The sequence below is a fragment of the Oryctolagus cuniculus genome, chromosome 6 (genome assembly GCF_964237555.1).
Source record: "Oryctolagus cuniculus chromosome 6, mOryCun1.1, whole genome shotgun sequence".
NCBI classification, from domain to species: Eukaryota; Metazoa; Chordata; class Mammalia; order Lagomorpha; family Leporidae; genus Oryctolagus; species Oryctolagus cuniculus.
This window is the reverse complement of record NC_091437.1, coordinates 1,175,003-1,193,392: the sequence shown is the minus strand read 5'-3', so window position 1 is coordinate 1,193,392 and position 18,390 is coordinate 1,175,003. Positions and strand designations below refer to the sequence as shown.

Here is an 18,390-nt window from a genome sequence, read left to right as displayed (position 1 = left end):
GGCTCAGTAACTTTGCATATCCTTAAACACATGAATAGTTGATGAAATACTGAGATCTTTTTAAAGTATAGGCCTAGTATCAATTTAGGTATTTCTTTTTAAATGCACTTGTTTTTCTTTCTGAATCTGCTCTTCCTCTGTGAGTAACAACAGTGCTCCCTGGAGCTGTGTCCCGCACTCCTCACCATCTCCCTCCTGCCACCGGCAGACAGCCCCGTGCTCCCCTGCTCTGCTGCCAGGCTTCCAGGTCTCCGTGGTGCTGCACTTTGGCACGAGACTGCGCAGCATTTCTCTACAAACCCCTGTAGGCTTGGGAAGAAATCCTGCTTCTTCTGTGAAGTGTGGGCCAGGTGCTGAAGGGTTCAGAGCAGGAAGCATCAGACAAGAATGTCTGCGTCTTAACGATCTGGTTAAAGAGCCGGTTAGTGAGCGATCAGAGAATTTTCATCAATTACTTAGGAAACTATTACAGCTTAAAGGAAGATGCTCTTTTATTTACATGCATATATTTCATTCTGTGAGCATTCTGATTCACATGAAAACAAGTAACTTCTCTTGTTTATTTTTCTGAGGACCCTAATTTAAGTTTCCAAACACTGAAGACAAATCATCTGTGACTCAAACAAATATAAGCAGCATTTTTCCAAGTGACTTTTTTTTCTCAGCTGGTTAATTTTGGTTTAAGCATAGTAAAAACTCAATAATAGCAGTACAAGCAATATAAAAATGGCAAACGTGATCCTCGGCCATTATTTAATCCTGGACAGAGTGGAGTACATTCTCGACATCTGTTAAAACATTATAAAACTGAGTTAGAAGGGTATTCACAAAGTTCTGGAAAAACGGAATTTAAAACTAAGCTTATTTTGGTGCAAAAACTTTTGATATCCATGCATTTTTCACCAGAATATGTGTTTCCACGAACTTTTTGAAGGCCTCTTGTACGTGCAAGGCCAGATGGTGGCGAGTGGGTGGGAAGCCCCCGGGCCTTGCAGTCCACGGCCAGTGCAAGTCCAGCAGTTATGTAAGCACAGTCAGTGCGTCCAGACAGTGACCCTGCCTCTCTGCTCCTCCCATTTGCAGACATCATGGAGAAGAGAAACGCCACCTCAGACTTCATTCTCCTGGGGTTCTTCAACCACACAAGACTCCACCGCTTTCTCTTCACAGTGGTGCTGGCAGTAGCCACTGCCTCCGTGGTGGGCAATGCACTCATGCTGCTCCTGATTGCCCGGGACCGCCGGCTCCACACGCCCATGTACTTCCTCCTGAGCCAGCTCTCCCTCATGGACGTCATGCTGGTTTCCACCACGGTGCCCAAAATGGCTGCCGACTACTTGACCGGAAGGAAGTCCATCTCCCGCACGGGGTGTGGGTCGCAGATTTTCTTCTTCCTGACCCTGGCCGGCGGGGAGAGCTTCCTCCTGGCGGCCATGTCCTACGACCGCTATGTGGCAATTTGCCACCCACTGCGCTACCTGGTTCTCATGAGCTGGCGCTTATGTCTGCAAGTGACTGTGGGGTCGTGGATCCTGGGGGCTGCTGACGGCCTCCTGCAGGCTGCCGTCACCCTGAGCTTCCCGTTTTGCAGGTCACGTGAGATCAACCACTTCTTCTGCGAGGCTCCCGAACTGATGCGCCTGGCCTGTGCCCGCTCGTCTGTCTTTGAGTATGCCATGTACATCTGCTGCGTGTTGATGCTCCTGGTCCCCTTCTCCCTCATCCTGATCTCCTACAGCCTCATCCTGGCTGCTGTTCTCCACATGCGCTCCACAGAAGCCTGCAAGAAGGCCTTGGCCACCTGCTCTTCCCACCTGACTGTGGTGGGCCTCTTCTATGGAGCCGCCATGTTTGTCTACATGAGACCCAGGTCCTCCAGGTCAGCCAGCCATGACAAGGCTGTGTCGGCCTTCTACACCATCTTCACACCCATGCTGAACCCCCTCATCTACAGCCTGAGGAACAGCGAGGTCAAGGGCGCCCTGGAGAGATGGTTTGCGATATCCGTAACTCCAAAATGCCAGCACACTTAGGCCCATTGTTTAAGATGAGCTTAACTGCCTGAACTGAACATTTTAAATGTGACATTTTCTCTATTTTAATAATGAATTAGGCGAAAGTAAAGCTTATGAATCAGCATGAAAAGTTGCTAAGAACTGAGTCAATTGTATAGAGAAATTTAATGTCTGAGCATTTATTTTTATTTATTTGTTTGAGAGACAGAGAGAGAGTCAGAAAAAAAAGAGAAAAAATACAGATAGATCAGTGGTAGCCAGGTAGACATGAACCTATGTCTGTATGAAGGGGCCAAAGAAAAAAAATAAAAATTTCTGTGTGGTAGAATGATGAAAAATGTAGAAACATGTCAGAATTCATGGATCAAAAGCCTTGTCTTTGTTCAGTAGCTGGTTGGGTGGATCCCAGCCCTCTCTCTGAGGGAAGCTTCGAGGAATCTCATCTATCCTTCACCAAGGGGGCTATTATGAAGTTCTGGGAGGGATTCCATATCCAGTAAGCCCTGCACCCAGAGGGATTCTACAGAGAGGTACAGGGATTGTTGTGTCCGGTATGAGACCCTCCTCAAAACAACTCACAAATGGCAGACTGATGCAACAGCAAGAGGATTTATTACCAGCTTCTTACCAGCACAAACAACGTAGCACAGAGCTGAGGTGAAAAGCCCCATCCCTCTCCCTCCCAGCATTTTTATGCACTCGAGTAAACAAGTACATAGGTCACTACACAGGTAGGTGAGTTCCTTATTATCTATGCATTTCATTGGTGCATTTGAGCAACTCAGGGGCTAGGTGTCACACAGGAATGCAGAAGAATCTAAATTCCAGGAATAGTTTCACTCCCATACTCTTAGGCCTGTCTTTTTCTGGCTTAAAATAAAGCCTGTCATGGAGGAACGGTGGTTCTCCCAACAGGTCCTAAAAGCTCCTGAGACCAAGATTTAGCTTGACTTTAATATGTTGCCCCATATTTTATATCACTTAATCTTAACATACTGCACACTATTAAGTCTTCACTCCAAATGTACTTAATCTAAGCTAACTTAGGGTTTGAATTAATTACTCATACCTGAACTCCACAGGAGCAGAACTAGAAGACCCTGCCCCAGCCATGGAAACTGCAGTGAATGCAGACTGGGCTCTTGGTTCTTTACCAAGAGGTCTGCCTGGTCTGTCAGGTGTACTCTCTTCATCATACGTGGCTAGCATGCTTACTGCTTTAAAAAAAAAGAAATACAGATAGAGCTTCCATCCACTGGTTCATTCTCCAAATGCCCACAATGGTCAAGAGTGGACCAGGGCTGAAAGCAGGAGCCAGGTCCTTCAACCTGTTGGTGTCAGAGGTCCACCCACATAAGCAATTATCTGCTGCCTTCCAGGGTGCTTGTTAGCAGGAAACTGGAATGGGGAGTGGAGTCAGGACTCGAACCCAGACACTTCATAAAGATTTTCAGCATCCCAACTAGTGTCTGAACCATCTGGCCAAACACTCCACTCCACGGCAGACCCCGACTGCATCATCAAGCACCCACACTCTGCTCCATGTTAAACAATGTCTGTGTCCTCTGCAGAATGTGGTTTCCTGTGTGTATATTCTTTGAATTTTTGAGAACTGCATTCAGGGACTCTTCCAAGGAAAAATAAGAAAATCTCTCATTAGCTATAATCTAAAATAAAGGCAGGTGATGTCGGCAAGACGGCAGAATAAGGAAGTCAGCCACTGCTGTCCACACATGAACAAGAATCCTGCACGTACACAGCCAATTCTGTTTGTGGGAACCTCAAAAGTTGGGTAGGGGACAGTGAAACCTCAGTGGAGTCCAAGATGTGGGCAGGCTGTTCTGAGGGTGCAGACCCCAGCAGAGGTGGATAGACTAACTGCTGTCAACTTCCAATGCAGAAACAACCCTGCTCCCCAGGCAGTTTGGCTGCGGCTCTTTTGGCCTTGAGCCTGGGGCCAAAATCTTCCACCAAGGGGTGGAGGAGGAACCACGAACGTCAGAGCAGAAAGGCTCATCTATCCGTCAGTGCTGGCAGCTGGCAGTGGAGCTGAGTTGCTCGCACCCAGGCCCCACCCCCTGGGCCATGATCACTCACTTACCCAGGCTTCACAGCAAGGGAGCATCCAGGGCAGGCTCACTGGGCCCCACTCCACAGCAGACCCCGAACTGCATCATCTGCATTGAGCCATCTGGGTGCCTCCAGTGATGCTTCAAGAAGAAAACAACATTCCCCGAGTCATTTATGTCTCCATACATTAACAGTGAAAAATAAGCACACATAGTTTGAAAATCTCTGCTTACACTTGGACCCCTAAATACCTAAAACACTCAGGAGTTATGTCTTGTAAGTTGCATGTGATCCCAATTCTGGAAATTAAAAAAAAGCAGCTGGTAGAAACTTAATGAATACGTACATTGAGAAAGAGTTTCAGCAGTATCACTCTCAGTCTCAGGCTGAACACAGCTGATCTTAATTTCTGTACACCACTTTTCCCAAAAGTTAGCATGACCACTGGAAGAATTATTTTACATACACATCAAGAAATTTCAAGAGGATAATTAGTTTTTCAACAAATTTATACTTTTGATACTGGAGAAATTGCAGGGTTCTTGTCTTCGCACAAGAAAGAATTCATGTGTGAGACAGAGAGTAGTGGGAGGTAAAATAGCAAGGTTTATTAGGGAAGGGACATCCGTAAGGATGGATGGGGAGAGACTGGGTGGGGGGGGAGGGTGGAGGTTACATGGTTGAGTGGAGAGATTACACCTGGCCAGACCAGGCGGGCGGCTCAGCAGAGAGGCAGAGGGCTGAACGCGCAGTCCGGTTGAGGCCGGGGGGGTTTTTAAGGAGATGGGTCTTTGTCTTCACACATCTCCTCCTGAAACAAAGGATTTTATGGCTGTAAATATTAAGAAACTCCTATCTGAGTTTTCCCTTGAAGGTATGAGACAGGAGGAAACCTAGCTGGTGCCATCCTGGGTTCAGAGGAAGGGTGAGCAGGACCCCCTAGAGAATGGGGATCTGGAGCAGGGTGTTTGAAATGCAGATACTGGGCTGCATCTGGGAGATTGTGGAAGATTTGTCAGGCAGAAGGGGCGGGGACCTCCACCTGGCAGCTTATCAGGTAGAAGGGGGCAGGGCAGGATTCGAAGACCGGGCTGCACCTGAAACATTGTCAGGATGACTTTGAGATGCAGCATATGCTGGACATAGATGTCTTCTCTTTAGGCCTTTATGTCACACACACATAAGCTCATAACTGACTTCCTACCTAACACTTTGACTTCTACTTAATAAAATACATGACAATGAATTTTTGAGATGAGTTCTGCCCCTAATCCAAAAGTTATACTCTATCTTTCAGAAAATAAACAGAAAAACAAGCCAAAAAGAACATACAGGATCTTCATGACTTGGGGTAAAGCAATCTATGAAAGAGAGCAGAAAACAAAAACCACGAAAGAAAAGGCTCTAAATTGCACTTTACTAGTATTTGAAACATTGTAATAATCCACAAAGGTCATCACAATATAGGTCATGGGCTAGGGAAAAAGGTTTTCAAAGCAGGTATCTGAGAAAGGACCTACTAAAGAATGCAGAAATAAACTCTGAAAACTTAACACCAAAAATACAAACACAAATTTTAATGGTATATACTTTGAAAAGTCTCATAGAAAATGAAATGATATGCATATGGCCCAGAATCACTTTTAAATAATTAGAATGGAAATGCAACTTGAAGCCAAACTGAGATACTACTGGACATCAACAAACAGGCTTGGCATTTGGATGGGTTCAAGTTCTAGCTCTACTTCCAAGACCAGCTTCCTGCTAATGCACACCTTAGGAGGCAGCAGGAGATGACTCCAGGACTGAAGTCTCTTCCACCCACATGCAGGATTGAGTTTCTGACTCCCAGCTTTGGCCTGGCCTGACCTAGACCTGCCTGTTTGTGGGCATTTGGGGGAGTGAACCAGCAGATGGGAGATCTCTCTGTCTGACTGGCTCTCTCTGGCTCTCTCCCTATCAAATCAATAAAATAAATGCATAAAATTTTTTTTAAAGATTTATTTATTTATTTGAAAGGCAGAGTTACAGAGAGGCAGCGGCAGAGAGAGAGAAAAAGATGTCTTCCATCCACTGGTTCACTCCCCAAATGGCCTCAACAGCCAGAGCTGGGCCAATCTGAAGCCAGGAGTCTGGAGCTTCTTCTGGGTCTCCCACAAGGGTACAGGGGCCCAAGGACTTGGGCCATCTTCCACTGTTTTCCCAGGCCATAGCAGAGAGTTGTATGAGAAGAGGAGCAGCCGGGGCTTGAACCAGCACCCATATGGGATGCCAGCACTGCAGGTGGCAACTTTTCCTGCTTTGTCACAGTGCTGACCCCTGTATAAAGATTTTTAAAACTAACATAAAATATTATAAAAACATGGAGTGGTCAGGGATCTTACTTATTGATGTGAGATAGATGTACAGCCACTTTGGAAAATAGTTGGCTGAAGAAGTAATTTTACTCCAGGATATCCAAGAAAAATAAAATGAAAACATGCTTGCAAATGTACTTGCTAATGAATTTTTATTGCAAGTACTTCATTGGAAAGAGCTCATTAACATGGGACTGAATCAGCCAGTATAGTCACATGGATACAATGGAATCATGCTCTTAAATAAAGCCAGACCCGGGATCTGCACATTCCCCTGTTTCCTGCCCCATCAGTACTGTTTTCAGTCAGTGTTGAGTTCTCTCCATCCCCATGAATGAACGTGGAGAGAAGCCAAGCATTCCCCTGTTGGTGACAAATGCACTTCTTCCTTTCACCAGGCAGCCCAGCTGTGGAAGTACCAGTATTTTGTGGCTAGTGCGGAAAATATTTTTTTCTTTTCTTTCTGGAACTGTCTGATAAGAACTCGGAGTACGTTTGGAGACCAGTGGGACTGCCCAGCTGTGGTTTCTCTTTGAGGAGGTGACATTTGAGCATAGATGTTCAGTAAGTGAGGTGAGGAAACACATTGTGGAGAGAGTTCCAATAGAGAAGAAACCCGAGGCCTGGAGACAGAGCTTTGCATGTGGAAACTCCTGCTTGGCGTGGTAGAAGGGTGTGCACAGCAGGGGACTGTGGGTACAGGGAGAGCCCTGGGGCACCAGCCAGGCAACTTGCTGGAGCAGGCAGTGGCTGTGGGGTTGGTTTGTATTTCCTGAATGTGACAGAAATGTACTGGACAGTAGAGAGTAAGGAAGCGTGCACTCTGCATTAAATCAAATGCTAACCAACACCCTCAGCCTTCTCCCAGGAGGCCAGAATTTTCACAAAGTGACCTTCAGTAAGCCAGGCTCTTGAATGCTGTCTAGCAGATTCCACTTCTGTGAGGGTGGAAGGCAGTCTTTCTCCTTGTTCCAGAGATTTTTAGCCAGGAAAAAACTTCATCTCGATGTGCGTCTTGCCTTTGATATTTAAGTGTGCTTGTAATTTTCTTGCATGCATCAAAACTAATTACTGGTATTGCCCAGCATGAAGAGATGTCAGGAGGTTGCTGTTTGGGTACTGAAGGGTGTTTACTGTTCCTACGGTGCTTAATATGCCTTCGGGAAAGTACCTGAAATGATTTTAAGGATTACAAGAACAAAGAATAAGAAGTTTAATTGGTTGTGTGTCCCATAGTTACTTATTGTAAAAAGCAATCAAAACCAAAGGGAAAATATCCAAATTAATAATGGAGCCCAAGAAGGTAACTGGATCCCCTCACAAAACTTGCTGACTTCACTAATTAATCAGCTAAAAAAAAAACAACAAACAACAACAACAACAAAAAAAAAAAAAAAAAAAAAAAACAAGATGACATTGTCCAAAGAAAGCATCTTTACAAGCTCAAATTAGATGGAGGGCACATCCAGGGGCCTCATTCCCTGGAGTCAGCCGAAAGGAGGCTGTGCCCTCTCCGAGCTGCCACTGCTGGAGGATCTTCCAGCCCCCACATCAGGAAGTTAGAGGACAGACAGCCTCATCAGCAGCCAAGGCACTTCCCAGACCCCCTCCCCATCTCACCCCAGGGATAGGTCCCAGTCTCCTGCCCTCTCCTGGAGGAAGTGTGTCCCTGCAGCGAATATCCCAGAGTTTACCTCTCCCACCCAAGGAACTGCAACCTAAGACACCTGCCCCAGGGAACCGGCATTAAAGCAATACACAGGTATTTCTAGGGGTCACTCCCCAAGACTGGGATCGAGAAGGGGCTAAAATGCTCACATCCCAGTCTCTCCCTGGAAGGTGCGCCTGCATTTTCCCAGCTACTGTTCAGAGCTGGGCTCTGGTCTATGCTGCATACAGGCGCCAACCAGACAAGCATAGCCCTCTGGGGTCCTGACGGGTGTCCCTGCCCCTGCGCATGCCAGCGCTGAAACCAGGTCCGCAGATTTTCCCTGGGAGGAGTCTGTGTACATTTCCAGTGCCACGACTGCCGGGGCCAAGGGTTGGTTTCCTTGGTCTCCTGGCTCTGCAGGCTGCCAGTGGTCTGCACCCCCAGCCCTCCTTGACTGGGAAACTGAGAGGTGGCCTCCAAGGGCCCCTCCAGAGCTTTCCCGGGCAGGACCAGGGGCGAGAGCAGGCAGTAGGCATTTGCTGGAGGTCCTTCCCCAGCTTGGTGCTGGGATAGCAAGGGAGGCACCGGCTGTTGCTCGACCTGAGGACAGAAGGAAGTGGGACACTGAGCCAGCATCCACGCCGTTCCAGCTGGACAGACAGGCCGCAGCTCTGCCTCTGGGAACACTGGCAGTGCTCGGCACAGCACCATCTCCTGGGACCCCTCACAGCAGAGACAGAGTTCTAGAAGCACAGCAACACTCCTCCTGCAATGAGTGATGGGATCCTTTCCTGACAGGTTTGGGAGATGCTGTTTATATTTTATCTCACACGCAGAAATCAACACGGGGAGACGAGCAGAGTGAAGAAACAGGGCATGTGTGCCAAATACAAGAGAAACTGAATTTGTGGAAGCCGTCCTTAATGAAATGGAGGTGTGGGGTTCCTCTGACAGGGAGCTCCATGGACGGGCGCACCAAGCTCAGGGAGGTCAGAAGTGCAGGGCGAACAAATCGAATGTCAGAGACGGAGTGCATGACAAAAAGTGGGGCAGGCATTTGGCCTGGGGGTTACGTAGCGGCTTAAGATGCAACAGCTCATGCAGAGGGCCTGGGTTTGGGTCCTGGCTCTGCTCCCTTCTTCAGCTACATGCTGATGCGCCCTGCACCCTGGGAGGTGACAGGTGACACGAGTGAGTAGGTTTCTAAATCCGTATGGGAAACCTGGTCCCTGGCTTCAGCTTGGCCCAGTCCCAGGCATTGCATTGACAAGTGAACCAATGGGAGCACCCCCCCGCCCCATAAAACCCCATGTGTATGTGTGTCTCCCAAATAAATAAGTAAAATTTAAAAATAAAATATATGCCAGAAATTATGGAGCTGAAGAATACACTAACTGAAAGACCAGCACAAGCTGAGAAGAGTGAGACTGAAGCTAAGTCATCAGGAGTCATGGCGTGGGGCAGACTGATGGGCCAGGGACTATGGGACACCACCAAGTGGAATCCCACATGCATTCCAGAGCTCCAGAGGCCACATGTGAAGAAGCAGCAGCAGAGCACATCCCGCAAGTGGAGAGACAGAAACACATCCAGGAAGCCAGAAGGACACAGGGTGGGATGGATCCAGAGACCCACACTGGGAAACATCAAAATCAAACTGTCGGAGTGCTGTGGCATAGCAGGTAAAGCCTTTGCCTTCAGTGCTGGCATCGCCTATGGGCACTGGTTCGAGTCCCGGCTGCTCGACTTTTGATCCAGCTCTCTGCTGTAGCCTGGGAAAGCAGTAGAAGACCCCTGCACCTGCATGGGAGACCTAAAAGAAGCTCCTGGCTCCTGGCTTCAGTTTGGCCCATCTCCAGGCACTGTGACCATCTGGGGATTGAACCAGCAGATGGAAGACACCCCCCTCTCGGCCTTTCAAGTAAATAAATACAAATCAAACTGTCAGAACCTACAGGGAAAGGGTTTTGAAACAGCGAGAAAAGAAACTTGCTACGCACAAGGGAACTCCACAGACTGCAGCTGGTGTCTCAGCACGAGCTTTGCAGGCTAGAAAGAACCAGGAAAATACACTCAAAATTCTAGAAACTCAACAACCTGCCTTTCAAAACCATAGTGCAGATAGACTTTTTCAGACAAATAGAATCTGAGGTAGCACAGACACAGCACCTGCCTTATTAGCAGTGATAAATAGTTCTTCACAATGAACGAGAGGGATGCCAATCTAACACAAAACTACAAGAAGCATAAAATGCCCTGGTAAAAGCCAATACATCATCAACTTCTTAATATCTCAGCACTGAAATGGTAACAGGTAAATCAACTGGATTCCTAGGATGAGGGCTGGAAGACACAGCTACAAAAAACAACACAGCCACAATAATTTGTAAAGAGGGGAAACTATAAAACAATAAACTGTAACCTCCAAAGCACAAAACAAGGCAGGGAAGTAGAACCGTAGGATTTGTGTGCAAAGTCCACTTGTTTTCAGCCTGAAATCCTCACATACACACATAAGATGTTTTATGAGAGCCTGGGGGTGTCCACAAATGACCGACCTATGGTATACAAACAAGGATTTAAAAAAGACACAGATCATGTTGCTACAGAAGAGCATCAGGCCCTGAAGGAAGACACGAGAGGAAAGAAAGCAGGTACAACACCACCAGGAAGCCAGTGTAATGAGGTGGCACAAGCGAGTGCTTGTTTCTCGCTGCTGACTGCGTGTAGATGGACTTACTCCCCTGATCAAAGATGCAGTCCCAGGGCAGGCCTTCAGCCCAGCAGCCAAGATGCCCCCTGAAGTGCCTGGTTCCAGTCAGGACTCCTCCACTTCAGGTTCAGCATCCTGGTAATTCATGCCCTGGGATGCAGCACCCAGGGGCTCAAGTACTTGGGTCCCAGACAACCATGGAGGGAGATGTAGACTGAGTTCAGGACTCCTGGCTTCACAGCTGTGGTGGGCATTTGAGGAGTGAGCCTGTGTCTTTCAAGTAAAATGAAAATAAATTTTTAGAAAATTTTAAGATGCAATTATAATGTATCCTGATGTTGTGGGACAATGAGGGCAATCTGCTCCTGTCTCATGCCTAAGAATTTCTACATGGATGAGGCAGTGAGCAAAGTGAGATCTGAAAGGAAGAAACAGTCTGCTCCAATCAGTGAGGAGGGGAGTATAAGGCAGGCACTGCCCAAGGGAGCCTGCAAGTGCTGCTCTTTTATACACAAAGTGGCTCTCTCTGATTGGCCCCCTTTTGAGAAATGAGTACAGATTTAACCAATCAGGAAGAGGCCAGAATAACAGCCAGTCAGCAGGCAGGAATTGGTAACTGTATCTTAGCTTGCTTTCACTCACTCCTCCAGCGATCCCCAGGTGAGCCTCCATAGGTTGTGGAGTTCTGGAGCCATTGATACAGGAGCAGTGGCAGGAGGAGCTTGCAGCTCTAGTGGTTCAGGTCTGTACTTTGTCTCTGCGGCAGATCCTTCTTGCCAGATTCTTCAGGAGCAGCACAGCCCTCAGTACCACAGCTCTCAGAGCTCAGTGTCACAGCCCTTAGTGCCACAGCTGTCAGACCTCCATGTCACAGCTCTGTCACAGGCTTCAGTGTCAGTCACAGCTCTCAGTGCCACAGCTCTGAGTGTGATTACCCTCTCCTTCTTGTTGAGTCACTGCTTCTCGCCCCTGCCAGGCATGTAGACCGTTGCCACCTTCTGGGTCACAGTGTCTCTTCTCTGCTGACTCCACAGAGTGATGCTGCTGTCTCTGGGCTGCTACGTATCCTTCAGTGAACAGACAAGGAGTGACAAGGCCCTCTCGCAGCCCATAGGACCTGAAGGACTGGCTGCCCTGAGGTGCTTTGCAAGACTGCCTTATTCAGACTTTTATGCGTTTCTAAAGCTGGAATGTCTCCCTGATTGGTCGATCTGCTAATGAGGCATACTAGGTGAACCAATCAGGGAACTGATATTGGAGTAGCCGGTTTTGCACAGAAGTTTGGGGAATTCTCAATTAGGTCCGTTCAGCAGACTCAACAACTTCTGAAGAGCACATTGCATTTGTTTCTCCAGTCCCTGTCTGCCTTTCCTCAGATCCCAAGAGTTCCATCATGTCTTTTCTTTCCTATGTTTCCTATGTTTCTCTTTCCTTTCCAGGGGCCCCTGGAGTCCTAGCACCATGAGAGTTACTCCACCGCTAAGGACACACACAGATGAAATTCAGGGGCTGAACAAAGATCTGCGAATGAAAGCCAGACAGATCAAACAAAACAGACATTTGGGTAAAAAGACCTAAGAAAGACCACTAAATAATGATGGCTGGGTTGATTTCCCAAGATGATATAACAATTTGGAATGTATATGCTCCCAACAGTGTAACAACTAAATGTATAAAGCAAATATGAATAGATCTGAACAGAGAGATGGGCTGCGAACCATCACAATCATCGTAGACTTCAACATTACACTTCAAGTAACAGGTCATCCAGCAGGAAGATCAATAAGGAAATAAGGGATTTGAATGCACTTTAGACAAAACAAACCCAGCAGACATTCACACACCAAAACTTATGGGATGCAACAAAAGCAGCTCACAGACAGAAGTTCATAGCAAGAAATGCCTAGATCAAATATGAACAAAGAACTTCGAGGAACTAGAAAGAAAAGAAGTAAACTAACAGAAGGAAGAAAGCAACAAAAACTAGAGCAGAAATAAATATATTAAAGAATAGAAAAACAACAGAAACAATTAAATAGTCATTTTTAAAAAGGTAAACAAACACAGAAAATGCTTACCTACACTGAGAAAACAAAACAGAAGATTCAAGTAAACAAACCAGAAATGAAAGAAAATAAATCACAAATGATAAAGATCATCAAAGATGTTTACAAACAATGTAAGTCTAAAAATCAGATAAATTTGAGTAAATCAATAAATGATCAGAAAAAATCTACCAAGATTGAATCATGGAGAAATGGAAAGTGTAAAGAAACCAGTAATGACTAAAGAGACTAAAACAATAATAAAAATCTTCCATTGACAAAAGGCCTAGACTTTATGGCTCCATGGCTGAATTATTTTTAAAAATTATTTATTTATTTATTTATTTTAAAGGGAAAGAGACAGAGAGAAAGAAAGAGAGATCTTCAACTGTTGGTTGACTCCCCAAATGGCTACAACAGCCCAAGCTGAGCCAGGACAAATCCAGGAGCCAGGAACTTCATTCAGGTTGCCCCTGTGGGCTGCAGGGACTCAAGTACTTCAGCCACCATCTGCTGCTTTCCAGGTTCACTAGCTCAGGGCCTGGACTGGAAGCACAGTAGCCAGGACTCAGACTGTCAAAACAACATGAGTGCAGACACCCCAGGCAGTGGCTTAACCTGCTGTGCCACAATGCCAACCCCACAGATGGCCGAATTCTACCAAATAGTTCAATAAGTACCAGCACCAATGTTTCTTTTTTCTTTTTTTTCTTTTCTTTTCTTTTCTTTTTTTTTACAGAGAGAAAGGTCTTCCTTCCGTTGCTTCACCTCACAAATGACTGCTACAGCCAGTGCTGCGCAGATCCGAAGCCAGGAGCCAGGTGCTTCTTCCTGGTCTCCCACACAGGTGCAGGCGCCCAAGTGCTTGGGCCATCCTCCACTGCACTCCCGGGCCACAGCAGAAAGCTGGACTGGAAGAGGAGCAGCCGGAACTAGAACCTGGCACCCATATGGGATGACAGCACTGCAGGCAGAGGATTAGCCAATTGAGCCATGGCACTGGCCCCCCAATGTTTCTCAAACAGTCCCAAAAATTGAGCAGGAAGAAATCTTTGCAAATTAATTTTGCTAGGCCAACACAGCCCTGACACCAAAACCAGAAATGGGCAATACAAGAAAATAAAATTATGGACCAATATTCCTAATGAAGATAAATGCAAAAATGTTTGACAAAATACCAGCAAGCTGAATTTAGCAGAGTATCCAAGGGTCATTGCCAAAATCAGGTGGGATTTCTCCCTGTGATGTAGGATGGTACATCACAAGTAAGTCTGTAAATATAATTTACCATTTTAACAAAATGAAAGGGAAAACAACTTCATATCACTCCAGTAGCTGCAGAACAATGCTTTGCCAATATTCAACATTCATCATGATAAATATTATAAACAAATTATTTCTAGAAGGAATATACTTCGACACAACAAAGGTCATATATGACAAGCCCACAGCCAGCTTCATAAATGAAAATAGGAAGCTGAATGTTTCCTTTAAGTCAGGGAAAATGTAAGGCTGTCCACTCTCATCATTTCAGTTCAACACAGGACTGTAAATCTTAGCAAGGCAATCTTGAACAAAAGCAGCTAAGCTAGAGGGCATCATGCTACTGATTTCAAACTATATACCAAAGCTATACTAGTTAAAGTAGCATGGCACTGGCATAAAATTAAACATAATTACAACAGGGTGTCCAAAAATGAACCCACAAGCTTATGGTCAATTGATTTTTGATGAAGAAGGTGCAAGGACACCTAACATACAAAAATTGCCTCATGTAAGACCTGCAATTGTAAAGCTACAGAAGAAAGTGGGGGTCTGACACTGGGGCAGCTGGTCAAGCCACCACTTGAGATGCTGGCATCCCCTAGTAGAGGGCCTCTCCACTCCTGATCCAGCTCCATGCTGATGTGCCTGGGAAGGCCGCAGACGATGGCCCTGCCTCCTACATGGGAGACATGGATGGAGTTCTTAGAGGCTGCAACCAGCCTGGCCCAGTCCAAGTTGTGACCACTGGGCAGTGAACCAGCAGATGAAAGAATGCTCTCTTTCTCACTCTCTCTCTCTCTCTTTGTTTGTGCCTTCCTCTGACACTCTGCCTTACAAAAAATAAATAAATAAACCTTAAAAACAATAGAAAAAATAGAAAAACAACAGGACATTGGAATAGGTATAAAATACTTGAGAATAAAATAACGGCAAGCCAAGCATGGGATAAAGGATTAATATTCAAAACACACAAGGAATTTAAACAAACCATTATCAAAGAAAATCCCCAATGACCCAACATAAAAATGGGAAATAAGGGCCTGGCACATGGCACAGCTATGCCGGCATTCCGTGCGGACACGGGTTCAAGTCCTGGCTGTTATCACCTGTACAGGAGCAGGGAAGCGAGGGAGCTGATGGGGCGCTGCTGTGTTGAGTGAGGAAAAGCGTACTCAGACAGGTGGGGACTGTCCACTATTGTCCCGAGGCTACTGTCACTGCCCCAGCAGTAGACAGAGGAAAGCAAAGCAGGATTAGGACAGGCCCTGGGCCCTGCTGCTGCCTGCGTCTCAGGCATCTAATAAAGAAGTAGCCCGGGGAGACACGTTGTAGACCACGTGCTAGGTGTCCACGTACTCATGATGTCACCCCCACTCCTCTCTGTGTGTTTCAAACATTCTCAAACTAAGGACTTCTTCCTTTTTTTACATAATTCTGTGCAGCTGATGGGATTGCTAAAATGCTCAAAATCCAGGACAATCATGCTGGATTCTCAGTCTCCGATGCCCTGTGCAACGTGAGCTGGGGAACACACCCCTTGGGAATGCGTGGGAAACAGGCTCTCAGTGTGCAGGGGGCCACCACACTTCTTACGGTAGATGCTACATCTATGACATCTGCAAGGGAAATCTGTGCTTTTCTGTAACAGTGATACACTAGCCTAATTTTCTCTGCACTTGTGAGTCTGAATTAACTTCCTGCCACTCCAGTAGCACTGTGGCTGAAAGCATTTTGCTGTTACAAGCTTGTCCTGTGGCTGGTAACTTTCCTATGCAGGCACAGGCTGGCAGCCGCTGACCAGTTTGGCGCAGAATTCAGAGAGCAGGGACTTCACAGCTCCCAGACTCCTTTCCCTGCCAAGTGTCACCACAGCAACCTCTCAACTTTGTCTCCTGTGCATTTTTGCTCCAAGGATCCCCATGGATCCCTGGGAACTTCCCTAAATCTTCCAATATGTTAAGGCTCCAATTAATCCCAAATCCCAAAGGGACAAATAAAGTTGCAACTCTTGCTAATTGGGAGGCTCTAACAGCCCTGTGTGCTCTGCCTTGCCAACCTCATTAAAAGTTTTCCACTGCAGTCCCCAGCGCCTGACTTAATGAGACTCCATCACTGCTCTCCCAATTAAGGCCCTTCCCACCCCAGAGGAGCAGGGACACAGCACTGGCGGCTTTGCGCCTTTCTTTCCTTGTTAGTCAATGTCCCCAGTCCCGCAGGTGTGGGGAAAGTGAAGCCACTTTTGTGATTACGTCGGCTTGACTTTCAACTTCCTTTCACCAGCTGTTGCTCATGATCTGTTGAGTCTCTCAGACACGTTACCCTGCACAGAAACCAAAACAGACATGTATGGAGGACAGCACAGTACATCCCACACACCCAGGAGTGGCTGGGAGGGACGGGGTGGCAGCCTGGCGGTCAGTGGGACCCTGGGACGTCCAGCCTGTCTTCTTCTTGATACTTCAACATGCAGGCATTGAGGACACTGCGCCTGAAGCCTCTCATTTCACCTGTTCTACATCTACAGAGGGCTGAGGCCCTGTCCAAGGGGCAGCAGGCATCACTGGCATTCTCTCAGGGACAGGCAGGCATCCTGGTGTGGGGGGCACTGTGGGTTCCTAAATCCTGAGACCCCAGATCCAAGAATTCAGGTCCCCAGCTTTCCCGCTTTGACTTCCTGTAGCCCCCGGTCAGCCACGCGGTGCTGGGGGCAGGGCAGAGGGCCCTCTCTAAACACTCGCATTTCCCCAGTCCTGACGAAGCCTCTGGGGCATGCTGTGCCATCCCAGGGACCACTCCTGTTCTTGCAGCACCCTGAGAGGCAGGGAATGTGTCTCCTGGCGCCAGAGGTGAGTGGAGGAACGCCTCTCTGTGAAAGGTTTTGTTGGTTTGGAGACTTGGATTTGAGCTATGCCGTTAGGTCTGTTGGTCACCATGCAACTCTATGGCCCTCATAACAGAATGCAAAACAGGTGGGGACATCTCTCCCTGCAGTCTTGCTCTGGGATCTCTTCCACGGCCATTCCTGAGGGAGGGGCATGAGGTAAGATGCGCTTCTTCCCATGGGCCTCGGTTGTGAATATCTGGCTGCCTCGTGCCTGCTCCGGCAGGCATGCCATGGCCTGCCCGGCACTGGCACCCAGGCAGAAGCACAAGATCTCCCCGTCCTTCTGCTCACCTGAAGGTCTGTCTTCCAGATCCAGAGACTGTGCCACTGCCCAGCCCAGGGCAACCTGCTGTTCTCCATCTGGGGAGTCTGGGAGCCAAGTTCTAATGGCCCTCGAGGCCACATATCCTGACTTTTGCTGCATTTCTCATGAGCTGCTGGGCATTTGTCTCCAGGGCTGTAAAGAGCTATGGCCTGAGGCTGTGATAGGAAATCAGAAGAGAATTGGCAGCCCCGTTCTCACTTCTCTATGGTCTGCACATTCTCACCTGCAGCCTGAACCAACAGGATTTGAAGGCGGTGGGTGAAAGCAGTGGCTGTTTCCAGACTGCGGTGCTTGTGAACAATGATCCAGGAAGGGTCTCCTGCAAGCCCGCAGGGTGCACCTCCGTGGGGCCTGTTTCTGGTTACAGCTGGAGGCTGAGCTGTGGGTCTGTTTATTCATGCACTCTGTCTCACTGCCTAGAGCCAAGCTGCTTTCTCAGAGGGCTGCACCCATCAGGCATCCACCCTCCCAGACCAGCATTCTCTGAGCTTGCCTCTTCACACCAACACAGTAAGCGGCACGCAGAACTGCTGACTGCGTGTGTGCCGTTCAAAAGCGTGGAAGCAGATGAGCTCCCATGGGCAATTTCTCCTCTTTCCTATCTCCCCTGAGGAGGACAGTGCACGGGTCTTCTGAAATCACACCACTAGTGACCTGGTGGTGGCGGGCTAGGGCCACATCTCTTCCCTTCCTTCCCTGGCCGCACCCTTGGAGGGTCCTCTCTGCTGATGTGGCGGAGCCTGAGCCAATGTTTCAGGCTTCACCTTCTGCAGTCCTGGGACAGGGATGCTTACAGGAGGCGTGCTCTGGGAGAAGGTCCTCAAGACGGGATGGGTGTGCCACTGCTGATGGGGGTGTGGTGTCGATGCCCATGGAATGCAGGGGTGCTGAGCTTGGGGGAACGACATAAGAAGCACTGGAAACACAAGGATCTGGGATACGGCATCACTGCCCTCTGATCAGAAGGGAAACAGGAGCACTGCTATGCTGACTGTAATCATCTCTGTGTTAATTTCCCATAGGACACAGCAATGGAATCCACAGAAATGCTTCACACTGTCGCT

The 18,390-nt window shown here is 47.6% G+C and overlaps 1 protein-coding gene across 1 annotated transcript; it reads left to right on the top strand.

Annotated features, from left to right (window-relative positions):
* Positions 1-1,088: 1,088 nt before the first annotated feature.
* Positions 1,089-2,381, top strand: LOC127489554 (olfactory receptor 2T33-like). Its single transcript, XM_051841113.2, has one exon. The coding sequence runs from the start codon at positions 1,089-1,091 to the stop codon at positions 2,031-2,033; it is 945 nt and encodes a 314-aa protein (XP_051697073.1). The 3' UTR covers positions 2,034-2,381.
* The last annotated feature ends 16,009 nt before the right edge of the window (positions 2,382-18,390 follow it).